This window comes from Channa argus, chromosome 20 (genome assembly GCF_033026475.1).
Source record: "Channa argus isolate prfri chromosome 20, Channa argus male v1.0, whole genome shotgun sequence".
NCBI lineage: Eukaryota > Metazoa > Chordata > Actinopteri > Anabantiformes > Channidae > Channa > Channa argus.
In genome coordinates this window covers 7,656,110-7,683,795 of record NC_090216.1, presented here as the reverse complement: position 1 = coordinate 7,683,795, position 27,686 = coordinate 7,656,110, and the positions used below count along the sequence as shown (strand labels likewise).

Here is a 27,686-nt window from a genome sequence, read left to right as displayed (position 1 = left end):
CGATATGGGAAGTCTATGCCAGGAAAAGAGCTGCAGCAGTATTTCATGCATTCACATGCTTTCGGGTAAAAATCGGGAAGTATGGGCGTGAATTCAGAAACGTCTGGCACTGTTGTGTCGTAGTTTGTACAGCACCATCCAAATGACGAAGTGAAGGCCCCGACAGCTTCATGTTAAAGAGAGCCACCTCCTGTTCAAAATGGGAACAGCCTAACATATTATCCCCTAACAGCTTCACAAGTCATAAACAACACCACACAGAAAGTGCTGCATTCTGCACAAACACAAAGGAGAAGAAAATCAACTTAATGCAGCAAAGGCATATGTCGCATTAATATTATGTATAATATATTGCACACACACACTGCTAAGTAGTTTAATCTCTAACAATGAATGATCATGTTCATGTTTTCTGTTAATATCTGGAATAACTAGCTGTCAAAATATATGGGCATATTTGTGTAACACTCTGAGCAGTAATATAAAGATAACATCCAGCTAGGCCATTAGTCTTTGTACTCCTTGGAGTATGCAAAGCAATACAGTGAAATAAAACATCGACAAGAGCTGTAAAAGTACAAATGCTTTTACAACTGTACCACCTAAATTTTTAGCAGTTTTATTTCTGTCATAATAGGTTTAAGGCTTTGCCTAAGATTTGCTACTCAATTGGCTCTGAATATCTGAAATTATGACATACATTAAAATAAAATGTACAATTACTTTTAAAATAAAAAGGTACCAAAATAACATGCGCTCAAATGTGAATGTCCTGTACCAATCTGTAATGAGGCACCTTTAGTAAAGCTTTGAACAGGAACTGTACTAGAGAACTATTTGCTGATGTTTTTTGTCTATTCATTAGTCCAAAAAGCATTGTGAGAATCTATTTGACTGGTGTTTATCCTTCTCAATCATGACATTTATTTTCTCCTTTCAGATCACTCTTAGTTAATAGAGGGTCTAATAAACAAGTGGTTTTGCATGTACACGTATTATTAAAGTTAGTGAATGATTGCCAAAAGCTTTTTCTGAAAGATGCCTTATCAGAAAGTATCCCATTTGATAAATTAATGATTCAGTTGTTGAGGAAACAGATCAAGGTTCAAACTGTTGAAGTGGAGTTTTATTTGAAAAAAAGATACTGAAATGAGTAAAGTAAGCAATGTGGATTGTATAAATATTTGTGCAAAGAAAATGAGCACACTGAGGCACTTTGCTGCCTTCTGCTGCCATGACACGCCAACTATCCAGCTTAATGTCCACCTAGAAATCTCGGAATATTACATTTAGCATAATTTCAGTTGTACAATCTAATCTAAAACAAGTATGATTTAAAAAAGTAATTTCGAGTTACAAAAGGACAAGATGAAAACTGAAGGCTATGAAGGAGCATGTTTAAGAGAGGCTAACATGAAGCAATGGGTGTCATTTTATTTGCAGTGCCACATAAATAATGTATTTTTTCTTTATGAGCTGCCATGTGAACTCAGCAGCCAGCAAAGGAGTTAACATGGGAAACGTGCACATTGTAGCAAGTCTGAGGATATAAGAAAAACAAATTCAGTCGTCCACACGAGCTATCGGGAAATAACAGTGCTAATACAGCTAATTTAACACAAAAAATTAGGAAAAGAGAACAGCAAATCGACAACTACTGTGAGACATTCTTCTGCAGTGCTTTGGCCCAAAATCCCTCATGGCACATTTAATAGATGCGATCTGTTACAGCAGGTTAACAGAACAATTGGTACTTATATAGCAGTAAAAGCTGCTGATGCTTAGAAAGGGTAAACTCCATCTAAATGTTAAGATCAAAAAATACTAACAGATGTGTTACAGAAGTGTCACCCAAATTTCATTCTCATGATTCCAGCCCCTACCTTCGATGTAGGAGTTGGTGGCCTCAGATGGTTTGGTTCTGACGCTGAAGGACACATTTTCCAATTGAGGGACAGCAAAACTATTCACTGGTGTAAAATGTACCAACTTGCGCTGCCTTGATTCAAACCTTGTACAACTTGTTTTGTATATTACATCAAATGTTGAATTCACACAAATCACAACTTTCAGGATACATTCATCTTATTGTAAAATAACCACAGAAACATCGAGAATTCTCTACAAACATCCACCTCACTGCCATAATCAGCAAAGTCCTTCTGGAAGGGACAAGTATGGAGTGATTAAGACCACCATCTGCAAAATTATTTGTAATTTGTCTCATTATCAAAGCACGTCATCAGGTCAAAAAGAAATAAATACATATATAACAATATGATAACACTGAAGTCTGGTTGGTGGGGTTAGACACCCAGCTTGTTGGCGATGGTCATGAGCACTTTGAGGATGGGCATGAAGGCAGAGATTTCACTAAAGTTGCTGCTGCTGACCACCTGGGTGTGGACCTCCAGACCTCGCTGGTAGTTCTGGCTCGCCACACAGCGGCTGATCTCATGAAGCCCGTTTAAGATGTTTTGAGAGAGCTAGAAGATCAGTAAAGAAATCATAAATTACTCAATTGTGATAAATGCTCATAACAAGTTCCCTGCATTTGCAAAGACAACTTCAAACCGCTTGAAGTGTTGCAACTTTTTTTTAAATGGAGTGTCTAAAGATGTATTTGGGCAAGATGTTGTCATTTGGATTCATTTTTGCATCCTTAGGGTGGCCTACCATCTATGAAAGGCTTGGTTATATTCCAGAGCAGAGCCATTGTGTTAAGGGACAGGTGCATGATGACAACAACAGGAAGTTATTGTAACAGCAAAGACAGCTTGGGGGCAATTAAAGCTTATTACCTGATTGTTGGACCAATAGCATTATGTCTGTTGTGTCAGCTTTTTGAATTTCAGGGGAACTGACCCTTTAAGTTCTTGTTTCTTACTGAACGTGAAACACTAATGACAATGTTAAACTCAGAATTCCAATTAATCAAAAAGATCAATCAATAATGTTAGGAAGAAAGAGACTTATTAATACGACATGTTAGGAATATTCTCCCCTAAACATCCAGCCTACTGCTGTTTTACTTGATAACCGTGTTTTAATGCAGTAATTCCTTACCGACTGCTCTCTCAGCTTGTCATAAAGGTATCCCAAACGTTTGGATGCATCATCAAGTTTCCTTTTGGTTTGCTGAAGGTGACAGTTATGTTTAATATTTAGTATTTTGTTTAATATAAAAACAAGTCTGATGGTGCCACAGACTAATTATGAAACGTACTGGGTCTCCTGCTGCAAGCTGGCAGCGCTGCACCAGGCTGTCAAAGGTGGATTTGAGGGCCATGTGTTCAGCAGGGATATCTTTCTGCTCCACCCTCTCTGCTGGCAGCTGCTGGAGGAGCTGAACAAAACAAGGACACAAATACAAGGTGTTGACACATTTGCCAGGCGTGTTACTGTTGAGAATTCAGATAAAAGAGCCCCATGTCACACACCTACCTGAACACTTGGCTCCTGTGGGGCTCCAGGAGGGACTTGGGCGTGATCGTGTGGCTGAGGGGCCTCCACTGGGAATCGCATCACAGGGGCTGTGATGGGGGCTGGTGGAGTGTAGTTATCAGGGACCTGAATACACACACCACATAGACAACCAGCGAGTGAGAGAAAGCTTAAAAACACAGAGGTGACCATCATCACTTTGGAGGAAAATGCAGGTCAAGTAGTGTATAGTAGGTTTACATCAGTACTTGTCTGAAGAGATCATCTTCCTCCTGCTGCTCAAATTAGGTAAATGAGAGCTAAATTAATTGGTTTGTTATTATTCAAAAACCCTTTTAAATAATATTCAGTAAATTGATGCAGCTAAAACAAAGGTTTTTTTTTCTCTTCATACTTTGCCAGTACTACTACTACACAGGAGCCTTAAAATACTAAAAATAGCAGTAGCATCTTACAAGCATCACTGCCAACCAGGAATTCTTGCACCCGAAGGGTTTACCTGAGTCTATGAAAAAGGATTATGAAGTAACTCAGGTTATAAAAAAATATCTATTCATCTACCCATCTGATCAGGCATAAACATTTATAACGACCTGTGCAATTGAATACAATCAATACAGTGGCTCTGCCGTAATTTCTACTTTTACAAGGTTATAATTTTTGGTTGAAGCTGTCAGAAAGCTGATAATTCTACTATGACTTTATTATTGATGTCAAAGTGGGTAGTGGAGTCATACTGGAGTGCATCATTAGAAGAGGTGGTTTTAAAGTTTTGAAGACGCTTGAGGTGGCCTAACATTAGAACCACGTCTTCTTCTTTGACCTGTGCTTACAAAACTAGTTCTAATGTATGTTGGTCTAATTTAAAGGAATTAGTGCAAACGGCTGTAAAAAACTGCAACTTACTGTATGTAAAATTATTTTAATGCTTAACAACAGTACCTTCTTCTTCCTAGGTCCACTTCGTACTGTTGGTGGGTCATTCCAGCCCTCTTGAGGTCCTAATTTGGAAAAAGAATGAGGGTTAAAAAAAAAAAAAAAAAAAAAAAGTGTTCTCTGTGGCCACACTAAGGCAGCCGAGAATTGTCCAGTGTAGACAATTGCTTTGGGTTAAGGTTAGCCTGCATGGCAAAAAGCTTAGTAAAAAAATGTCATAACATTAGGCCATACACTTCAACAAAACAGCAATTATAGCAAAATGTTCAACTGTTCAAGCAGCATCTTTAATATCAACGCCAACATAATCGCAATGCTAGACAATCATAAGCTTCTAATATACACATTTCTAAATTCAAACATGTATCAGCTGCAAATACTATTAAAAAAAATTTTATTTTGCATTTTATATATATATATATATATATATATATATATATATATATATATATATATATATATATATATATATATATATATATATATATATATATATATATATATATATATATATATATATATATATATATATAAAAACTATTATCTTTAAGGGGCCCAACACCATATGATTCAAGATAATACACTATCTTGATTCAAGACAGGAAATGGGCTTTTTTTGCTGTATTTAACGGTCACATGTCTGTAAATAGCATATCTCCCTCAAGCATATTATGGCAAAAGCAAACATACACTGAGTAACAGAAACACAGAAACCCTGTGCAATGAAATGTATTCGGCTACAAAAGCAGGTACATTGTGCTGCTTTGTAGTACACTGTACAGGTGTTTTTGTTTTTCCTCATCTTTTTCAGAGTATGTTTCTGTGCACTTCTAGTCCATATTCAACTCGAACTCCATCACCTTGATGGTCACACTGGGAGTGCAGCCAGGGAAAGTGTCCTGCAAGTCAAATATGGATTAACAGCTGGACAGGAGTACCACACCATGAACAACAGATCCCTGCAACTTCTGTAACACTGTACCTATTTGATACCATTTTTGTAAAAAGAAGTAAACATCTGACAAATTAAACAGAATGATGATATAGTATGTACCTGTAGGAGGAGGAGCAACAACAGGGGCTGGGAAGGGCTTTACAGCAGGAGCTCCTGGGCCTCCTTGTGGGTACCCTGATCCAAGGGGAGAATAAGGACCAGATCCCATGGGAGGTGTAGGGCCCTGATTGTGGAGGGTTCCTGGGTACATGGGAACTGGGGCTCCGGGTTGGGAACTGGGTGGCATGAGGCCTGAGGCCAAAGAGGTAGATGGGATGAAGCCTGTTGGTGGCACCCCAGGGCTGGGCATTGGATGCAAGCCACTAGGGGTCGATGACGAAGATGGTAGCGGAGGCCCTGATAAGTTCGCAGCTGGCATAGAAGGGCCTGGAGGAGAGAAAGCTGAGGGTCTGCCCATGGGCACAGGCTGAGGCTGGAATGGCTGCTGAGGAAGGAAACCTGGCAAAGGAAACAAACTCATAATATTACATAAAATCAAATCTGTCTGAAATAACTTTCCGTACCAATCATACCTGGAGCTGGAGCAGGATGTTGAGGGTAGGAAGGCCTCATGGCAGGGCGTGTCGCACTGGGTGGCAGTGCATGAGAAGAAAGAGGCAGACCAGGTCCGGTGTTGGCTGGAGTAGCTTGTGGGTTAAAAAGCGATGGCACAGGAAGCTGTGGTTGTGCAGGAACCTGGGATGGAGCGGAAGGCTGGTACTGACTCTAAAATTGAAAAAAAAAAAAAAAAACAACATTTACCCTAATGGTCACCCCAAATACCTGAATGATTTAATTTTTATTTTGTTTGCTACTTAATTCATACCATAATTTGTGATTTCGGTGCATTAGTCTGAGCAGCTGGAGTTGGCTTGGATGTTGACACATTTACTCTATTAAAAGAGTTTGGAGGCTGCTGTCCAATAGCAGTCTCTCCCTGAGCATGGAACAGCCTCTCCCTTAACATCATGATTCCAGGCTGATGAGATTTAAAATAAATAAAGAAATAAATAAAAAGTACAATCACCCAAAGATATCCATTACAACCCACAAGCAGATAACTGTAACTCAAATGATCAAATTACTATGCCCTTACTTGATCTGAGTTCTCAGGGAGGTAGGATATGGCAGTGGACAGGCTGCCCTCTGCAGCCAGTATACCAGCATAGCAGGTTAGCTTTTCAGCCAGGATAGGGCTTTGGACTGCCACCTCGCTGTTGCGGAGGCGCTCAATAGACTTGCGAAGCATCATTACTTTTTCAACCAGATCCTGTAAAATACACACACACACACGACACTGTTATCAGCACAATGCTCACCCATTTGGGTTGGATTCTCTAACTGCTACACCCGTTTTGCATGTATCAGTAGAACTGAACAAAACCCAGCACAACATGTAGTTAAAAATGACTTCCTTCACACTTAATAAAAACTGTACCTCTAGGCCAAGAGGCGAAGAGCAGTCTCTATGCAAGGCCCAGCACTCCACTAGCTTCTCAATATTACCAGAGCAGATGTAACATAGACAGGCCTGCAAACAGCGTTTCTCTGTCTCCTCACGCTCCAAACGGCCTCCCAGGATATCTACCAGGAGGACAGTTCAGAATGAAGGCTACCATTACAGCAAAAACAATAAGTACAGAGAAAAATGCCATTTGAAGAAAGAAAACAAGCATTGCTATAATGTTCTGGTTCTCATGGAAGCCTGGAAAGTTGAAGCATGTTCAACGTGCTTGTGGGCAACTTACCACATAAACGGGCAAAATCTTCAGGGTGAGCATAGGTCAGCAGAGCAGCGAGAGCCTCCTTCCAATTATCCAACTCACAGCTTTGCACAATGTCCCTCCAGTTCTGGGTCACCACTGATGATATGAGCTACATTTGGGGACAGATCAAGTATAGCTAAAATATTTTCGTCCTGTGATTGTTCCAAATGAATCACAAAGGTATAAAAAACTCCTACCATTGAAATACTGTTCTTTTGCTTGCTTAGATACTTTTGCTGAGTTTTCTTGAGTAGCTCCTCTCCTCCACTGATAGACAGCAGGATGGCTTCAGCATAGCGACCATCATTCAGACACAGATCCACAGCTCCCTCAAAATTACCAACCAGCAGCGCCTGGCTTATTAAACCATCAGTATCTTTAAAAGAACAATATGGTGTTTAGCCATAAAACAATCAACACAAAGGCAATACAATGTGCAAGATATATTTGTAATTTTCACATAAATTATTTGCAGATGACCAATTTTACCACATGATACGGGGATCTGGAAGCTAGAGCTTTCCTTTGGGGTCTGACTGAAGAAGTCTGCTGGTGAAACAGAACCCGATGTTCTAGCATCAGCTACTGCTGTTGCTTCATCAGACCTCTGGAATTATAACAAGCAATATTTTAGATTATACAAAAACTAAAATAAAACACAGCGATATCCAAATAATGTTCTGTGTGCAGATTCGTGCTGACCTCTGTGGAGAGCCGCTGCATCTTGTCTGCCAGATCTTTGGCATCTACTCCATGTCCATTGGGTTGAAAATTCTTCCCCAGGCATTTTGAAATCTGTATAAACAATATTTTTACAGCTGAGACACAGGGCATGAATCAGTGGTATAGTACATGGGTACAAATAATAGATATAGGTCAATGGATGCAGTTAATTAATCAATTCAATTTTAGTTTCATTGTATTTATATAGGTCCAATTTGCCAATTCAATTATTCCCAAGTTACTTTACATAGTAAATTAATAACCTTACAAAATTATAGAAGAAATCAAACAAACAAACAAAAAAAACATGCAGCAGAACCAGACTTAGGTGAGCAGCCATCTGACAAGTTGGGAAGATGCAACGATTAGTATACCTTTTTCTCCAGGTCATCTTTGCTGAAACCCAAAAGTCTGAGAAATTTTATACGGGCTTCATCCTCAAAATTTACCTGTATACAGAGAAAGTGAATTTGCTTAATAATAAATAGTAATAACACTGCACTGACTGATAAACCTAAAGCAGTATTTTTAAGAATTAGGACATGGAGGCTTACCAAAAGAAACTTCCATATGTCCTGCTCAGCATCTGACTTCGCATTTTGAATCTTTGCCTGACAGTAGTTGTTGAAGGAACCCGACTGTAATGCAGCCTGCAGCTCCCTGGAGCGCTGGAGGAACTCTGTCTCTGTGGTAACTTGGCTCACAAACACTTGTCTGGGGGAGGGCTGGGGACTCTGCATTGGAGGAAGCTTGGGATTCTCAAAGGTTATCAGCTTTCCACCAAACTGCAAAGTATTAAAAAAACAAAACAAAAAACTAAATAACCAAAAGGGATGACTATGAACTACAAAACATCTTTCTCATAAAGAAAACCTGATCCATTATCGTAACCACTTATAACATTTGAGGTCACGAGCCACTGGGGACCTTCTAGCTTTGAGGCAGCAGCACTAACCACTCCACCAAAAACATCCTTCTCAAATATTTTACTGTTATTCTCACAGCAAAGGAAGCCCCCACTGGTCTTCGCACCCACTTAGGTGGCTTCTTTAGAGGGGGAACTATGGTTTCCTGTACTGTAGGCTGAGGCACTTGCAGGGGAGGCAGCACCTGCCCTGTACCAAAGGGATCCATTGTATCAAATGAGGAGGATATCTGTTAAAAAGAACATGGGACAGACGAAATTTCACATTTGCTATATTAAACATTTTTATGCTGTACATGGGTCATGTCAATCCCCTTCACACAAGCATTGTGTTTTGGAAAAACAGTCCAAATACTTCACATGAGTTAGTGACTACCTTATCTACTGTGCTTTGCTGCTGTGCCTTTAAGCTCCCTCCCATCACAGAGTACACAGTGATTCTCCCATCAAATGATGCTGTCGAAAGCAGGGCAGGATTCCTGGGGCACCATTGGACGTCAAAACACCACTGGTTTGTTGTAGGAAGTTCATAAATTACCTAAAATAGAGAAAATTATATGTGAGAATCCCTGGCATCTTCACTAAATCGCATTAACGGGGAAGGCTGTGAAGCAGCAATTAATGTAACAAACTTCTCCAGTGTTTGGATTCCAGCAGAGGATTCGGTTGTCTTTAGCACTACTCAGCAGGAGGTCAGAGTCAGCCTGGCTCCAGGATATGGACAGAATTCCCCTGGAAAAAAAAACCACCAACAGAGGGTGCATATACAGCATATTCTGCAGGATGACTAAAAACAAAAATGAGCATATTGAGAGTGTTAGAAGTCTCACCTTGTATGGTTCTCAAGGACTTTAAGTGGTGATGTGGCAAAACGAAGGTCCCACATCTGGATGACTGGCAGGCGGTCATCTTCAGAGGCCAACACCAACTGAGTAGCAACATCAGGGTGCCAGAGCATTCCTGAACAGTGCATCTAAAATAATGTAAAAGGTGAGACAGACTGACAAAGGGATTTTTAACAAGGTGAATAATTGACTAACCCAAAAACATTGAAAAGTCTTAAAGGACTCTAAAATAAATGGGACTCTTCAACATTATATTAAATAATCAGTCAAGAGCTCCACAGGACTTTCATCAATCTATCAGTCAACTTGTTGTGTTTTATGTATCCCTTCATCACAGAGAACTGCAGGATAATACTCTGGAATGCTCCTTAACCTAAATCTAGATAACATGTACAGGGCTTACAATAAGAGCAGCGGAGATTTCGAACTACAAATCAAAGAAAGGAAATCAGTGGGTTTCCAAGTGATGAAAAGCATAACTAGCCAATCAGTTTCTTTGATATAGAGCCATTGTTTTTCTGTGCTTGGACTGGTTAGACTGCAATGATTATTCTACGTGACACAATGTTTAAGAACAGATTAAGAGAAAACATTAATGGCCACTTTGACATATGGGTTAATCTAGTAAAGACAAGCTTGAATTAGGTTGCAGAAGGCAACTCTGGACTTGGGTCATCTATAGTGTACATTAAAAGCACAAACCCTGTTGCTGTGGTCACTGATCTTGATAATAGGCTCGTTCTTTCTCAAGTCCCACACAACTGCTTTCCCACTGGGGCTGGCAGAGGCCAGGATGTGCTGAACCTGCCTATTCCAGGACACAACACTGATGTCTTCAGCAGGCTGAAAGGAAAAACAGAGATTGCTGCTGTCAAAAGAAATCTGAATGTGGGTATGTGATAAACCAAACTCAAATATTCAAATTCACGGTCTATGCCTATTCATTTAAATACCCTAACTTAAAAAAAGTTGGGGCGACGTCTAAACCGTAAATAAAAACAGAATGCAATGATTTGCAACTCATCAACCCATGTTTAATTCACAATAGAACATAAACAACATGTCAGACATTTTAGCATTTCATGGAAAATATTAACAAATTTTGAATTTGATGGCAGCAACACATCTCAAAAAAGTTGGAACAGAGCAATGTTTACCATTGTGTAGCAACCATACAACCATAGGCACTAATGCCCCCCCATACCATCAGTGATGCACGCTTTTGAACTGTCTTTGATTCATCTGACCACGGAACCATTTTCCATTTTGCCTCAGACCATTTTAAATGAGCTTTAACCCAGAGAACACGGTGGCGTTTATGGATCATGTTCACATATGCCTTCTTTGCATGATACAGCTTTAACTTACATTTGTGAATTGCACAGTGAACTGTGTTCCCAGACAGTAATTTCTGGAAGTGCTCCTGAGCCCATGCAGTGATTTTACACATCATCCCAACCATTTTTGAATTGGGGTTGTAAAATAAAGAAATAAAAGTTTTAGAAAAAACTGCTGATTATGGTGTAGAATCAAGATATTCATCTACTCATCCATTGGCTGTAACCCTGTTTAGGGTTGTGGGGGGATTGGAGCGGGTTTACACCGTGAATAGATTGGCAGTCTATCTCAGAGAGACATACCGAACAGAAAACTCAGCTATTAACCCAACACGCATGTCTTTGGGAAGAAACCGGAGTACCTGGAAGAAACACATGCAAGCACGGGTAGAACATGAAAACTCCACACAGAACGGCACCCGTCAGTTGGGGACACAATCCCATAACCTTGTAGTTGAGAGGCTGCAGTGCTATGCACTCCACCACCGTGCTGCCATCAAGATATTCAAATAATGTGAAATTGTTTTATTAAACTGGTGAATGATGTACATATTTCAGAAAGAAATTCAATTGAAAATGTATCATTAACACCACTGTCTATGAATATTTAGATACAGCACACAACACATGAAATGGAAACCGGAAGCAAAACCTATTTGTGGCTTTCATTGTGATCTCATAGACTAAAAAAACAAAAACAAAGACAAACAACAAAGGAGTCTGTTAGGCAGTGGGGTTTTTGTGGGGTCATTATCAAAAGAAGTCAACTCATGTTTCCTTAAAGCATGTGATCTCTGAAACATGCACCTACCTGTGTCTTTGCTCCTGGTGTCATTGGACTGCTAAAGTTGTTTAAATCCCAAATGTATATCTCTGAATCATTTGCTCCTGATGCCAACAGATTGCTCTGAAGAAAGACAAATTTTGAAAATTAATGTTCACTATAGCACCACTGCCATCCTTCTTTATAAGCTGTATTTACAGACACAGATTTGGAGAACAACCATTTACCTGATAAGGGTTAAAATCAAGTGCTCGAACGGGTCCTGTGTGTTTGTCAGACTGTCCCACCACTGCATCTGCTCCAGAGCTCATTATTGGCTCTGGGTTATAAACAGTTAATGCTCCATTTTCACTGCCACCAATCAGTCTCCCTCCGGTACCATCGGCTCCCATACCAAAATTAACCCATACGATACTGTGCAACCTATGAAACATGATAGGTGTAGTGAGACATATGCGCCAAATGATGCTTTTTCCATTTATTCGTTTTACATTTATTGTTGCATCTAATGCCATAATCTAAATAATATATAGTGTGACAAAATACTGCACCAAAAGACTGAGGTATGCCTCATCTCCACTGAAGCTGATATGGACAGTGGAATGAGCTGGTTTATAGTCTTAACAGCATAGTGCGTCTTATTATTCTGTAACTTCCACCGATTACCTGTTGGAAGTGTGCAATGAGCCCTTAAGTTGCATGTCCAGAGAAGGATCAGAAAAATCCAATTCGAATATCTCCAGGGCAGCTGTGGTGTTGAATGAAGCATCAAGTTGTTGTGCTGATGTTCCCAAGGCCAGGCACACAGGATGCTGTCCGGCAGGACTCCATGCCTGATGAGCTGTCCTCTGGATCTCCTTCAGCCTCATTTTCCTCTATACCTTTAAACTTCTAGACAGACGATACGGACTGCATGTCAGACGCATAAAGACAAAAAATTGAGCATTTATTTGAATTACAAACGTTGCTCATCAAAAGACGAACTTTCTTACACTACCGGCTCAAATATCCCTACGTATTACCGTGTCTGTAGAAAGGTGCGACCCTTACCGACAGACTCCGATTATTTCCTACAACTGCAATAACTTGCCCATGTTGCCCACACCTAGATTCCACTTATACTACAAACTTATTTCAGCCATCGTCTTATGCCAACTACATCGTTGTGAATAGAATGCAGTTACTTAACATACGACGTACATTAAACTATCTAAAACAAGCTAGCTAACATTAGCATACTGCATATACAAACATGATACTTTTACGTTTTAGTAATTTCGAGGCATTCTAACGGACAGTCTGATTTCAGCCGTGACCTATTTATCATCTCAATTTCATTTCAGTATCATTTATTTAATCATTCATCCCTTAGCACAAAAGTAATATGAAGCAGTGTTGGCTAGTTGTTGTACGTTAACACCGCATCCAGAAAACACTGTCTGGCTGAATGATTCCAGTACATAACCGTAGCCGAAGTTGCCGCTAGCTAGCTATCAAGCAAGCAAGCACACAGCCACCACCCATATTTCAACAGAAACGCAAACTATGTATGAGACAAGTTTAAATCTGACAAAAATAAATCTGGTTTTCGGGGTAACTTACGTTAGCTGACTAAATCACAGCCTGTCGGCATCCAAAACAATCTGAGAAGCTACTTATCAGCCAAGCTAGCAGCTTAGCCACAGGCGGAATCTGGCCAAAGTACGTTGCCGTGTTGTCACTACGCTACGGTGGCCGACATGGACAAACTCAATGGATTTCCCATTGATTTTGTACTGAAGTAACCCCAAAGACACAGATAGCCCCTACACAAGATTGCCTGAAAATATGCTGTATACATACTGAAAAAATCATTTGAATTAGTCCGCATTAGTTGAATCTTAGATTGTGCCATTTGTTGATAGTTAAAAAGCCATGTTGGCAGACTGATATTGGATCCACACAGAGACAAGGCACACGAGCACAACTTGGAACATTTGCTTTTATTCTTGACAGGAATATATATTTACACATTGAGTAGAATGACATTTTGAACATTAGATTTCATAATGTTTGACGTCCTCAGGTTCCTTTTCAGGATCTCCTCCTCTCTCCAGGTACAGGTCATTGTAGGGATACTGTTTTGGTGCCTAAAACAGACAGATGCTTTATATGCATTACATTAAATAAAACTACAAATAGTGCAGAACTGAAGAGAGACATTAACATAAAACTGCCAACATTTATACTTGAAAATGTTCATATAGCTCATTTACAGGAATCACTTATTTCAATTGACCACTGGGTAGATCAGCAGGTAAAACAGCACACTGTAAAGAAATTTACTTTATTGTACTAAAATTGTACCAGATCCTGAATCTTTGTGTCCCTTGTAGTGTTTATACTGTCCCCAGGACAATGAGACAGCGTTCATTTAATGCGCCGTCAACATCACACTCAATGTATCTCGCTAGCTAGGTGCTGACCGTTTGTTTCAAAGGCCACAAATTGGAGGTCTTGGCGTGTCTGTAACTATGGGTCACAGAAGGCTGCAGCTCCACCATTGACCAGAAGGAGAGCATAATGCTAGATTTCCCCCAGGCAAGGGATGCATATAAGAAAAAGAAACCCCAGCAGGGCTGGCTTGTGCCATAGGCAATGCAGGCTAAAGGCCACACCAGAATGTTGTCCGTTAAGCATCACGGCACTGCTGCTGCCAAACTTTTGTCTTAAAACGTTGTGGCTTTTTGAGAGCTAATTTTCATTACTAATATCTGTAGCAGGTTTGATAGACTGAAAGAGGTAAAAAGGGTTTCAAGTGAAAGAGGAACTGTTCAAAATTATCTTCAATAATAATTTAAATATTCTGTATCGAAAATAGAACCAAAATATTTTTTTTGTACAGCAAACAAGACATTCACTCACGGTTAGTCCAGCACCATTAAAGGTTTCTGTACATTTTCATTTCCAGCAAAAGTCAAGATATTGTTTCATCTGAGAATTACACTCTTGTTTCTGGCTTTTTAGGTTGATTATTTTTGCAAGGTTTCAGTTTATGTTTATAAAAGCAATATCTGCAGTAGTGACAACACTACAAGCTCATTAATCTAATCAAAAAAGTAAATTCTTCTTTTCTCTCCAAGCCCCCGTAGTAAACACATCTATATGCTTGTTCTGTAATTATTGAAAATTTTAAAATGAAAAAATCAAAGACTACCGTAACCTCTGGTTATGAGCTACAGCATACTTGTCTGTTAGACAAGTCAAAGAAAAATAGAAATATAAAGAAAAAACAAATCCTAGTGTTGGTTTATACTTACAACTGGTTGGTAGGATGGAAATACCTCCCCAACATAAAACATAAACAGCATGAACCCAATGAAACCAAACAGTTGTTTGCACATTGTGGACCAGGGCACAGGGCTGGGAGATGTGTCCACTCGGTTCCTGATGTACATGTCAAAATCCCAGTGCATCTGAAAAATAAATAAACAGAAACCAATTATTTATTAATACGTTATGGTTAACCCCACACTGTTACAACAAATTATTAAAAATATACAATAATAATAATAATAATAATAATAATAATAATAATAAAAAAACAGCAGCAGTGTATATCCAGAGGGATGAGATAATTCAATTCACAATTGTGTTTTTAAGTTATCAGTAGGAATGTCTAAATCTATATTTGTCCTTCAAGACAATCTAGATAAAATTATGTAGTAATGGCATTGTTTGCAATTTCCTGTTTTTCTGCATAAATTGGTCATGAAATGTAAAGTGATCTTCACTAAAGTCACAAATATTAACAAAGAATATTTCTACGCCACCTAAGACTACGCTTCTGCTGTCACTAAACATCAACTGGAGTCAGCTATATTGATTGTTAAAAAAACATTAAAACAGTGTCTGTGTGCAAGCAGTAACAGTCGATGTGAGTAATTATGGCTTTCAAAAGAGGGTTACAGACTAATTTCGAAAACTTTAGATCATCAGTCCACAACACCACAATAGTGCATCAAGATTAAAGATTGCTAAAGACCACCTTGATACTCAATACTGGGAAAATGTCCTGTGGACAGATAAAATAAAGGCACAATAGTGTGGGAAGAATACACAACACTACACACGGTGCTCAAAAAAAAAAAAAATGCATACCAACGTGAAAAGAACAACAGTGAAGTTTGGTGCAGGAAACATCATGATTTGGGGCTGTTTTGCTTCCACTGGAGCACTTTATATTGTAGAGGGCGTAATTAATTCCTAATTTTATCAAGGCAGCCTACAAGATCATGACTTTGTGGCTGTCTGCAAGCTTAAGCTCAGATGATGTTGGATGATGCAAGCAGGGAAATGACCCTTAACATCAAGGTCAATCTACTACAGAATGGCTTCAGAGACACAAAACCCACCTTTTGGAGTAGCCTCAAACGACCCATTTAAATCAGATGTGAACCAGTTATTAAAACACTGTTGTCATTAGTTTTTCCCACCATCACATTGTACTTTTTTAATGGGTGTTTTCAATAAAGAGACGAAAGATCATTTTTGTTTTCGTGGGTGTTTGTGACTTTGGTAAGGGTCAGATCACCTTACATCTTAAAAACCAGGAAACTGCAAACAGTGCCGGTAGAGGTGCATTCCTTTTTTTTTTTCCATAGAAACACACCATAAAAATATATAACAAACAAACTGCTCTCTTTTGATGAAAAATGTAAGTCTGCGTACTTTTTTGGGGGGGGGGAATACTAGAATTGATATTTAAACGTCTTTTTTCTTTTTACACAAACCCTTCCATTAAGCAGTGTCACTCACAAACGGCAAATATATATACAGCAATGTAGGTTGCAAGGGTCAGATGTTTCACTCATTAAAAGGTTTCTTTTGATGAGTGAAACATGTTTCTATTTTCTTCTTACAAGTTCACAATCTCATGACAAATTACAGCGTGTATGTTAAAAAGTTGCAACAGGCACCTGTAGTAAAACCTCCTGTTACTAATCACCTGACAAAACAACATCAGGCATGATTATATCAGGATGACAAATGTATCGGAGCACATAATATTGCAACAACAAATTATTTCAATAGTAGAAAATAAAGTCATAATTATCTTACTGGTTCTCCCCAGTTCCTTCTTAGGTCAGGGTGATCCCACTGGTACCAGGGATCTCTCTCATGTTGAGATCTGTCTGGTAGCTTTGGATAGTCACCGTAACTAAAAAAGAAAAGTGTGTGTATATATATATATATATATATATATATATATATATATATATATATATATATATATATACACACACATGCATTTAAATCAAAACAATTTTTGATGCCAAACATATACAGCTCAACCCTTTCTAAGAAAACAAGTGCAGTCCTTACCACAATGTATGTGAGTCTATTCAAACTAAAGCTCACCCCTCGCCTTTGTCGGGAAATGGTTTATAGTCCTCAACTCTCAAGTTGTACTTCTTCGCTGCTGCAGCTATCTCCTCTGGGGTCTTCGGGTACGGACCAGGTAGACTGCCCTTTGTCACATCCGAGGCTAAAACACCAATAGTTGCATATGTGAATAAACCCAATCAAAGTTGCAAAGCAGAGAAGCGAATAATAACACCACTGTTACTTCATTTGTCTGCTCGGTCATTTAAAATATAGGTAGCGGCTCGGCTAGCCGAAGCTAGTGTTAGCATGTCAAGGTTACATACATTCAAAGTTCCAAAGATTAAAATTTGACACATGAAAAAAAAAAAAATAATCGCGCTAAATGACCAAAACTCCAGTGATCTACGGACCGGCTCTACATCCCGAGAGAAGAGCTGAAATTCCAGACCCCTTTCCTTTAGAGAGTGCTTGGGCCCAGCGCCGAAAACCAACACCAGCCATGTTTACTGACTGCTGCTGATCCTGCCAGCCTGACAAGTACGCATGCGCAACTATGGGTCGGCATAAGGACCAATTCCACGTTTTCGTCTACTACATAAGTCTCAAAACAATTACATGCTAGATTGTACATTAAAAAAATATAAAGCCTGACGATAAACGCATATAAAAGCAACACAGTAGATAGGAATTTCTACTGTTGGCTGGAGAGCTCTTAAATAAAATCAGTATTGCAGTCGCACCAGAGAAGTTTCACTTCAGAAGCTCTTGGATTTTATTCATTTTGGTAAATAATCAAATAATATTACATTATAGTATTACAAACACTAAACGCATAAATAAATAAATAATGCAAAATGTTTAAAGAAAAGAGAAAGGGCCCCAAAAAGAAGAAGCTTGAACCCTAAATTTGGGATCCAGTGGACTAAAATAGAATTATACATGAGCCAGAAAAGAAGTGCTCAAAAGAAGTTGATAGTGCTTTAGTACATCTACTTCTGAAAGAATCTGAATGAAGGACTTTTATTTGTAATTCATTATTTTTACATTGCTTTATGGATAACTTTGCCACTAAGCAATAGTGACTCATAGGTGACACATTAAATCACATAATAGCATATTCATATTAGGATATGAATAAAAGTAACCACAGGTAGTGTTATATTCCATTTATTCACATTTGAGAAAAGTGTGATTTTTTTAAGTTTTCCAGTGGCCGAAGGGAACTTGCTCTCAGAGTAAATGCACTGAAGCTCTGAGTCCTATTCCTCTTCCAATCAGATCCAGCTCAGGTGCATGTGTTGCATTTACTGGGGGATCATCACTCTGCCACTGGTCTATCTGAAAGTGCATCAGAGAAGCTCTGCTATGTCCTTCTCCACTTTCTCAATAGGGCTGTGAAGTTCATACCTGCAGCAAAGACAAAACATTATATCACATCTAATAAAGCTCTATTTCTTTTATTTCTATCTTGAAATCCAAAGATTGTGGCAGTACCTTTTGAAGGGTATGCCCTCCGAAGTAATAAGAAACTTCTCAAAATTCCATCGAATGTCATTGACTTTAATTGGGGACCAGTAGAGTTTCTTAATATCTCCAATAACAAGATTCACAAATGACAAAGATTCCTGTGGTAAATAGATGACATTTGCAACAGCTTCCCCATCAACAGCAAAAAAAAAAAGAAGACAAAATGCAACAACAATAATAATGATAAAAGGCTTTGATCTTGATACAAATTTATTTAAACAACATATAAAACACTTTACCTTTAGATAGGTGAAAAGAGGCTCTTCATTTAATCCGTTCACCTCAACTTTACCAAAGACTGGAAATTTTGGCACAAACCCCCCACCAGGTCTTACATACTTTAGAATATTGAGGGTTTCATGATTCACCTCTGGAAGTATAAATAATTAATGTTAATGACATTTAAACATGTGTCTGTTCACAACTTTGTCTCCAAAATAACTTGTCAAAATGAGAATGTGGGTCACTGGTGGAAAAAGTTTTTAAGTAGAGTGCTTGATTAAATGTCCTCTCCATCACTGATGTTGGTGCACAGTAATATTTCTACTATCAGGTTCATACATTGTTTATTGTTCCTACCAGGAGCCTGAAGACCAAACTGGTTGCAGGAGAATCCCAGGACAGTGAAGTTGAGGTCACCAAACATTTCCATCAGTGCATTCAGTCGGTGGTACTGTGAAAAGAGGATACAAAATCAAATGCCTTTAATGAAAATGACAGCACAGGTTTTGCATTATGAGAAAGTGTTATAGGACTGTAATCCATCAGTGCTCTTGCACATTATTACCTCCTCTATTGTTGACCCTCAGAAGGTGGCAACGTTGACAATGAGAAGCACCTTACCCCTGTAGTTACTGAGCGGAACCAGCTGTCCATCCAGGGTCTCAGCCGAGAAATCATAGATTGATTTATTAGCCATGCTGGTACTTTAGCTTGTATATGAAATTGTAGTCAGTCAAGAGTGAGTATTCACCCAGCTATCCTGTTGGCTCATCTCATTCACTGAAACATAACGCACGGGTCAGCAATTGTTCAGCATCACTGACCTTATTGTTCCTCTGGGCAGAGGTGAGCTGGCAGACTAGTCAATTGTTCAACACATGTAAACCAGGAAAATAGCTTTAAAAATCAGGAAATTAAATGTTTAAAACGATCAAATAAGTGTTTGATATGAATCAGATTACACTCATTCCAGCTGCATCATGTTATCATTACAGAAAGAAGTCTATCAGTGTAAATCTCCTGTTGATGTCTGTGGCAACAGTGTAATTAAACTTGTATTATTTTCTCCCATAGTCTGAAATCATGGTCTAAACTTATTGCAATGTAGCCTGCACAGTACAGCTCTGAAAATAACTATAAGATAAATGTTAATAAATCCACAATTATAGCAGTATTAGAGGTGCGTATGAAACATGATCTTTTCAGAAAGCCAAAACCTGTGTAAATTTCCTTTAACATAAACATTGACGTAAAAGTTACAACTGCTGCGTTCACTTGTTCCTCGAAAACGGTGTTGTAGTTGGTTCCATTAGATCACCATAAATAAGAATTCTCCGAGATTTAAGTGGCACACCTTCCCATGGCAAATTACCACAGTTTTGTAGTTTAATGATGCAAAATTAGGCTTCTTTTCCTTCAAACAAACGGCATGAATTGGAGGTAATAGGCCACAATGCAAAACCCACTGACACAATATGTTCATATCTTTTAACATCGCTTCATTGCTATTGTATTCTGCAGGATATCTTGTAGCTTAAATGTTGCAGTCATCATATTACCCTGCATGTTACAAGTTGTGGCCAGAACTGTAACACGCGGCACCAGGGAAATGGGTTAGTTTTTTACTGTATCCTCTGTCACTGTCATGCTTTTTTTGTGCTTTGTATTTTGCCGGTGTGTTTTGTGTTTTGCATTTTCTTTCATTTATGCTACTTCTATGAATATGTTATATTATGTTTTTTTGTGTGCGTGTGGATATTTGGAAACGTGTATTGTATGCAGGGTAAAGCCGAAACAAACAATATGTTGTAACACTGGACAACATTGTGGCTACTTGTAACAAGCGTTCCTATAACTGAGGACAGTGCATGCCCTAATGTCAATTCTTCCGACACTCTTAAACGCCACACTGGTTTGGGTTACACCTTAAACGCTTGCAAGATGCTAATAGCAAATACGTTTCTTTTGCCTTTTTGTAAAGAACACCACATCTTTAAAAACTCCGTATAAGACAGCCGAGTCGGAATGGAGGAAGAAAGAACGTAAGTGTCTTTTAAATGGGTGTTTTTTAATAAAAAAAAAGCACCATGCTAGGTGGCCCCGGCAGGCTAGCTTCTTAGCTAACCACGATAGCGACAACAACCAAGTCACTGAGAAATGTAGCCGGTTGGTATTTACGACTGCTAAATTTGGTTTAATTACAAAGTATTGCGACAGAGTTGTTTCCCGGTACTAATGTACCACCACCGATGCTATACATGCTGTTGAGAGCAAGAGTAATGGGCTAACATTTAATAGTTTTGCATGTTTCCGTTAAACCGCCGTAGCGCTGTGTGCAGTCTGAAGGTTCACCTGTACAACACGGCTCACGTTTCTTCGGCAGGTGTCACCTTTTGGACTTGCCCTGGGAGGATGTACTTGTTCCACATATTTTGTGTTATTTGCCACTGCAACACCTGGTGAGCTTGCAGAGGGTGAGCAAGCAGTTCCACAGCCTCATCCAGGTGTATCTGGCCAACTGCAGGACCTTTAATCTGTCCCAGGTGAGTCCTGCTGAGTGAAAGGTGGACTGGAAAACATTTCAGCGGGTTTACTTTTAGCACGCAGGGTTTCTGTAGTACTCACCACATTAAAATGAAAGCACTCTCTTTTAAACAATACATTAAATGGACAAGCAATGACAGAGAACTTGAAATAGAATTATCAATGAAGCACCATGATTAACATTTATTTCACATTTGTCTGTACTTTACAAATCCATGTTACAACATTTATAAGTATGATAATCAATCACTGTGAGCATGATTTATATGTAAATGTCATGGGTAGATTTATCTAATTAAGTAAATTAAATATTAATTAGTTCAAGTGTTTGTAGAAATAAACTCCTTAGTTTCTACTGTTTTAGGTAGTAATACTTTTTAATGGTTAGTAATAATATATACATATATAATAACAAATACAAATTACAGGTATAATATTAGCAATATACATTTTCATAGTTTTCAAGTCTGCTATCTCCTCTGTTGTGAAATTCCCAGATTGGATCATGCATTCCCAAGGAAGCATTTTGCTCCATGTTAAAGGACAACAAAGTTCTCCAGAGCCTGTCACTTCAGAACTGTGCAGACTGGGTGACGGATAAGGAGTTGCTGCCAGTTATTGGCCAGAACCAGCATCTGCAGAGGGTCGACATGAGTGGGTGTGCTTGTCTCACCCGTCACTCCCTGGTGGCCGTGTCCTTGAGCTGCATGCACCTCCAGCACCTTGGCCTGGGGCACTGTGAATGGGTGGACAGCCTGTCCCTACGCAGCCTGGCTGACCACTGCAGGGGGCTGCAGTCGATCGACCTAACTGCCTGCCGCCAGCTGAAAGACGATGCCATCTGCTACCTGGCCAAAAAGTGTTTGAATTTGAAGTCTCTATCTTTGGCAGTCAATGCCAATATCACTGATGAGTCGGTCGAGGAGGTAGCCAAGAACTGCAGGGGCCTGGAGCAGCTGGACCTGACAGGTTGCCTGCGGGTCAGGAACCAGTCCATCAGGTATATTCTCAAGTGTATTGCAACAAAGTTTTGTACCACCCATGCCCAGACACTTTGACATGATACCCATGTAGGTATCTGTTCAAAATATCTTATGCATGCTGTGCTTACAGGACCCTTGCGGAATATTGCCTGAAGCTGCAGTCTCTGAAGGTGAATCACTGCCACAATGTGACAGAGTCCAGCCTCGACCCTCTACGGAAACGCAATGTAGCCATAGATGTTGAGCCGCCTTTACAGAGGGCACTGGTACTTCTTCAGGATGTGTTGGGTTTTGCTCCTTTTATCAATCTCCAAATATAGCCAAAGAGCAATATTCCTGTCCACAAAGTGCACACAGGTGGGTTATATCATCAGTATATCTACTGTGCAAGCTTCTGACATGTTTATACCCAAAACTGAAGTCAATACCAGGTAATCATTAATCAACATTTGCTTTCTTTTAATACAGGAGTCTTAATAAGGGCACTTAGTTTCAGCTGCATCAGGAGTTTTAAGAGACGTCTGGAGGATCCAAAAACGTGTTGATTTTAAGTTCCGGAATCAAAAAGTGTGGACAAAAATGTGATTTAAGACATTGGCATATTTAAAAATTAATTGGAAATAAGATTTACACTTAGTTGTTTGGCAGTGGCTTTTATCCAAAGTAACTTACCTATAATTGAGGTAAAAAAGCAAAGAAACAGACTAACATTTGCAAATGATTTAGGAAACCCCACATATTTTAAAGAGTTATTGTCTCATGTCTAAAAGATTTCACTGCACTATTTGTTAATTATTTATTTTGTCGAGAATGTGGCTCTGTGGGAAAGGAAATCTAGCCAAACTTTAGTGTATTGTTTTTCTGGTTTTTAAGCAAATTATTCTGTGTACTATAGTAAAACAGGAGTCTCATATGTTTCATTTAGAAACATTTAAATGTGTTTGAGTTTAATTAAACATTTCATTTTGCAACCAGTTCACCAAAATCCCGACATTTTCACACTTACCACTAGTTGTATTAAGCCGTTGATTTTAACCGTTTCATTATCTTTCCATCTGCTACCACAACACAATAAAGATAAATGCATTTTTGTTAGTGGTGCTGACATGTCTTCCAGAAACAACTCAGACCTCACCCAGAGACGGACAACTATTTCTTACTTTTTTTAAAAGGCTAGATGCTATCAGGGTAATTGGGAAAGTGTGTTTTGGTGTGGGTGAAGAAACCCTTTAATCTTCATTGTTAATAAATGTGAATTTGTACAAATTGGTACTCGTTTGAACTATAGGACTATAGGACTATTACTATAGGAATTTACTGTTTTCCCTTAAGCCTTTGAAATCAGTTTTGTTAAGCGTATCTGTGAAATGCTGTTGCTCTGTAGTGCATTGTGTGAATTATATAAGAAATATTAAATTGTAGAATACAGTACCACCAGAACTCACTGTTGTCAGTTTTCCAGTGTTGTAAATGTACTGCAGAAAAAGTTGTTTTGTTTTTTTTTTCTTTTTTTTCAACACAAAAATGTTCAAAATTGTGATCCAGGCCTACTTCTCCTCCCCGTCAGTTCCATGCTTCTTGATATATGAAAAAGATGGTTGGCTTGGGGATGGGGAAGTGGTTTATCTCCTCAATGCATTGTGGGTTTACTACTTAAATGGACACAAGGTGGCAGCAATAAGTCAGGATATTTGTCTGCTTTTATTCAGTTGTTTGAGAGGCTGCATCATTTCCAATCCACAATGTGTTCAAGAACCATAGTGATGGTCTGCTATGTTATATGTCAGGATGCAGTGTCAGGAGTATATTAAAGTACCAAGACTTTATTTTTTGTAAGACTCAGAGGAAGACACTAATGTTTGGTTAGACAGGTTGTGAAAAGAAACACCTGATGCAGTGAATGCACAGTAAGAATTAATGTGTCCCCTTGTTGCTACAGCTATGTGTAAAAAAAAAATCCCTCCTACAGTTTTCTCTGGTGGTCCGATTGGCAAGACTATATTGTTGTCTCTGTGACAACACAACAGGTCTATTTTCCACTTGATGGCATGGTTTACCCCATCTGCTGCGTGCTGTCCACAAGCTGAATTTGCACCAACAGAGAGTTGTGTTTGGAGGGCTTCAGGGATCGACCGGCATCCTTCTGTTAGTTGTGCTGATCGTCATATTGTACCGCTGTGCCATCACAGTGTCATTAGCTATAAAGTAAATTTTGAAATGTCAATTCATAAAGTAACTCAGGCGGCAGGCATCATGCAGTGAATGGTAATATTTAAGCAAGATTTTTTTGACATTTTGAGAATAAATAAACAAGAATTAAAGACCTGAGAGTCGGGATCATACCATGACTTTTCCTTTAATGAACAGCTAGTGTAACATGTATAATAGTAATAATTTGTCCTTATGATGCAAAGAAAGGGAATTACACACTTACTTGCTACTGAGGCAAAAACAACTCCTCAATCTCACTTGCAACCACAATAATAAGTCTAAAAACCATGCCCAGTAGTTGCCCAACAGTGGCCCATCTACAGTATGTTGCTGCTCAGCAGTCGGTGGGTTCAAATTCTTTCAGAATACATTCATCATGTAGGACCTCAATTAGCATCGATCTGCAGGGTAGGGGGGAGAAACATCGCTGCCTTATTGTATACCATGGAGCAATTTCTGTTCCAGTGATTGAGTGTATGGGGGAATTTCTCAAACATAGCTGGCCTTACGTATTTTGTCTTCCTGTCAATAATCTGGCACTTGTCTAAATTATTGATCAATAGCAACTGATCATTTTATACTAAGGCACAACAATGAAGTTCATTTATTTATTTCAGAATGCAGCTTAGCCCTTGGCTGTGTGTAAATATACTGTACATATTAAAACAAATAATAAATATAAGTTAAGTCACTGACAGAGTAACTTAAGATGCTAATCCATTAACAAAGAGGCAGCGATCATAAAACAAAAAACAAGGCCTCACAGCAGGTGTCACTAACAATAGCTCTCTTTTATACAAGTCTCCTATTGTCAGTGTGTATTTTGAGAATATATATATATTTTTTCTCTAAATATTACATGCACTTAATTTGATAATTGATCATTTATTCTACCACTGTGTTGTTCTTTATTTGGTTCATCCTCTAGTGGGATACACCAAACTAAATTTGTGACCCTCTAATACCAGTGTGTTTGGTGACAGGTATAAAATGAAAGCATGCATATTTGGAAAAATAGCTAATAATGCTAATGAGGTAGGATTTTTTGGCAATAATACCTGTGCTTTTCTTACTATGAAACGTCAAAACAGTTTATTAAGGATGCCGTATTTTGACTAGGTCCCTGGTTCTCAGTACTCTCAGACATATGCGGTAATATTTAACTGTTTATATGGTTTGAAGTCCTTCTATAGTATGGAGTTTGATTCTTAAAAGTTAATTTTCTCTTTGTTTTGAAATATTTCATTGCAGATATTACATTACATAACAAAATGACAGAGAAATGTTCAAATTGTTAGTCATGCTTGCCATAGTCTAAAGGACAACATTTTGAATTGATTTTGAATTGGATTAAGATTACAAATTTACTAGTTTCTACAACACTTTTTGACAGATAATCTTTTGCCATTTGCAGTTTATTTCTGTGGTATTTCTATTCTACTGAATTTTCGAAAAATCTGATAACACATCCCTCACACGACTATTACCACACACACACACACACACACACACACACACACACACACAAATATAATTATACACATCCTGCCTTCATATGTAGCAGTGTGTCAATAGATATATGTCATAGAAACTGCCATAATGAGGTAGGAAAAATAGTAAAATACAAAATAAATCAATTTACCATAAACTGATGACAAAACAACTGACGTAAAAAACTACTACTACAATTTGTACACTTGAAATAAAGCAAAAAAATTTCCACTCCTTACCTAATTATCAGAACAACAGATTGTAAATACTAAATATAATATTGTATGACAAAATAATTCCTTTAGCTGTACAAGTAACTGGACGGAAACAATAATTTGAATGTCATTACTAGTGTCAGTGCCTCTTGCATCTAATTAACCACAGCCAGTTGTCCCTTGAAAAATTATGTATACTTTATATATACTCTAATCTTTATGGCAATATAATGCTCAAGAAATGTTTTTCTACTTTTAAATATTTGTTTATTGCCATATATCTACTGGTAAATATCTATATGTCATGAAACATTGAATCAACAATCATCAGTTTTACTTCAGGCAACCTGTAAATATGACTGCGTTTTATTTTGAAAAAATATATATACTTGGGAGCAATTGCCATGCAACATTAACCAACTGAATAATAAAGTAAGAATTATCTGAAGATTTCTATCCATTTACATGAATCCAAAATATTATTTTCATTTTCGGCATGCATAAAAATGAATCTTGCTCAAGAAAATAAATAGAAATTGGTTTAGGCTACTTTTCAGCTTCCTGTTAATTAAATGAAGTTCATGTAAGGTGGAGAGAGAATTACTGTGGCTGTTCAGATGGGCTCAAAACTGTGTGAGAGATTTTGTTCATTTTCATATTTTTAATTAACAGACTTTTTCTCCCCCGTCTTCCATCAGTGAATGAGTCTGTGTTTCATTTATTTGATGTAGTTTATCTCCTCCAACCATTCATATACAACCTTATTGGATCCTGGGACTTAAGGATCCATCTTTTGGCCACCAGAGAAGCATAACTAATGACAACATTAAAGTGGCTTTGTGTGCATGGCCATCAAAATGTCGATCAACCAAGCAAGAAATAATGTTGGATTTTAAAATCAGCATGAATAAACATTTGTAGGCTCTGGTGAACTAAACAGTGGAGTGCTCAGTGTAGAAAACCTCGGAGGGTGTTGATGTGGGAGATGCTGACTTGACGCCGTACTTCTTCAGGATTTATCTGTGGGTCATATTGAACGTATACGCAGATTCAGGCCAAGTACAGTTTTCAGCCTCTGAAAGAATGGCAGCGCCACACAAGACGTCTTTAGAATGCAATCTAAATGAGGTGACATTTCGAGCTCGGACCTGTCAGACCCATTAGCATCATCCTAATTACTGTGCCCCTAACCTCAGTGTGGACAGGGAACACACGGTCACCTGGCCACAGCCTTGCTATTTATTCCTCACATAGTTTATCGCTTCATTCAGACATTTTTGTTTTGTTTACTTTGAATTAACCAGGCATGAATATCTGTAGATACAAGTCAAGCTTATGGCTTTTTTTCCTTCTTTTCACTAGATTTAGACAA

At 38.5% G+C, this 27,686-nt stretch overlaps 4 protein-coding genes across 5 annotated transcripts; 1 reads left to right on the top strand and 3 right to left on the bottom strand.

The window, feature by feature from the left end:
* Positions 1-1,108: 1,108 nt before the first annotated feature.
* On the bottom strand, positions 1,109-13,506 carry sec31b (SEC31 homolog B, COPII coat complex component). 2 transcript variants are annotated; one of them, XM_067487094.1, is made up of 26 exons: positions 13,357-13,506; positions 12,421-12,645; positions 11,982-12,177; positions 11,782-11,877; positions 10,336-10,476; positions 9,619-9,761; positions 9,421-9,520; positions 9,165-9,326; positions 8,866-9,018; positions 8,418-8,648; positions 8,238-8,312; positions 7,843-7,935; positions 7,630-7,747; positions 7,338-7,516; positions 7,123-7,249; positions 6,813-6,958; positions 6,471-6,644; positions 6,201-6,353; positions 5,908-6,100; positions 5,435-5,833; positions 5,241-5,279; positions 4,387-4,445; positions 3,445-3,570; positions 3,227-3,346; positions 3,067-3,138; positions 1,109-2,486 (listed from the first exon to the last, which is right to left on the bottom strand). In XM_067487094.1, exons 2-26 carry the CDS (start codon positions 12,621-12,623, stop codon positions 2,307-2,309), a joined length of 3,678 nt encoding a protein of 1,225 aa, XP_067343195.1. In that variant the 5' UTR covers positions 12,624-12,645; positions 13,357-13,506; the 3' UTR covers positions 1,109-2,306. The 2 variants fall into 2 exon arrangements, with proteins under 2 accessions (XP_067343195.1, XP_067343196.1); XM_067487095.1 differs by lacking the exon at positions 5,241-5,279.
* A 211-nt stretch (positions 13,507-13,717) lies between these two features.
* ndufb8 (NADH:ubiquinone oxidoreductase subunit B8) lies at positions 13,718-17,670 on the bottom strand. The gene is made up of 5 exons (XM_067487100.1): positions 17,532-17,670; positions 17,155-17,281; positions 16,855-16,954; positions 15,054-15,209; positions 13,718-13,883 (listed from the first exon to the last, which is right to left on the bottom strand). Exons 1-5 carry the CDS (start codon positions 17,620-17,622, stop codon positions 13,791-13,793), a joined length of 567 nt encoding a protein of 188 aa, XP_067343201.1. The 5' UTR covers positions 17,623-17,670; the 3' UTR covers positions 13,718-13,790.
* A 337-nt stretch (positions 17,671-18,007) lies between these two features.
* Positions 18,008-19,672, bottom strand: gpx9 (glutathione peroxidase 9). Its single transcript, XM_067489064.1, has 5 exons — positions 19,436-19,672; positions 19,228-19,321; positions 18,888-19,018; positions 18,616-18,746; positions 18,008-18,528 (listed from the first exon to the last, which is right to left on the bottom strand). Exons 1-5 carry the CDS (start codon positions 19,565-19,567, stop codon positions 18,471-18,473), a joined length of 546 nt encoding a protein of 181 aa, XP_067345165.1. The 5' UTR covers positions 19,568-19,672; the 3' UTR covers positions 18,008-18,470.
* Positions 19,673-20,749: 1,077 nt separating this feature from the next.
* fbxl15 (F-box and leucine-rich repeat protein 15) lies at positions 20,750-24,885 on the top strand. Its single transcript, XM_067489062.1, has 5 exons — positions 20,750-20,912; positions 21,254-21,413; positions 21,912-22,414; positions 22,528-22,754; positions 22,866-24,885. Exons 1-4 carry the CDS (start codon positions 20,896-20,898, stop codon positions 22,715-22,717), a joined length of 870 nt encoding a protein of 289 aa, XP_067345163.1. The 5' UTR covers positions 20,750-20,895; the 3' UTR covers positions 22,718-22,754; positions 22,866-24,885.
* Positions 24,886-27,686: the final 2,801 nt, after the last annotated feature.

Bases quoted from the DNA above. Each gene is read 5' to 3' on its own strand.
- sec31b (XM_067487094.1), bottom strand. From the start codon at position 12,623: ATGAGGCTGAAGGAGATCCAGAGGACAGCTCATCAGGCATGGAGTCCT. The intron at 7,748-7,842 runs GTCAGCACGAAT...TTATAATTCCAG, and splicing joins TGCAGCGGCTCTCCACAGAG to AGGTCTGATGAAGCAACAGC. The intron at 6,645-6,812 runs GTACAGTTTTTA...TGTATTTTACAG, and splicing joins CTTCGCCTCTTGGCCTAGAG to GATCTGGTTGAAAAAGTAAT.
- ndufb8 (XM_067487100.1), bottom strand. From the start codon at position 17,622: ATGGCTGGTGTTGGTTTTCGGCGCTGGGCCCAAGCACTCTCTAAAGGA. The intron at 16,955-17,154 runs GTGAGCTTTAGT...TTTCTTTTTTAG, and splicing joins TTTCCCGACAAAGGCGAGGG to TTACGGTGACTATCCAAAGC. The intron at 15,210-16,854 runs GTAAGATAATTA...TTTATTTTTCAG, and splicing joins GAAGGAACTGGGGAGAACCA to ATGCACTGGGATTTTGACAT.
- fbxl15 (XM_067489062.1), top strand. The intron at 21,414-21,911 runs GTGAGTCCTGCT...TGAAATTCCCAG, and splicing joins GGACCTTTAATCTGTCCCAG to ATTGGATCATGCATTCCCAA. The intron at 22,415-22,527 runs GTATATTCTCAA...CTGTGCTTACAG, and splicing joins GTCAGGAACCAGTCCATCAG to GACCCTTGCGGAATATTGCC.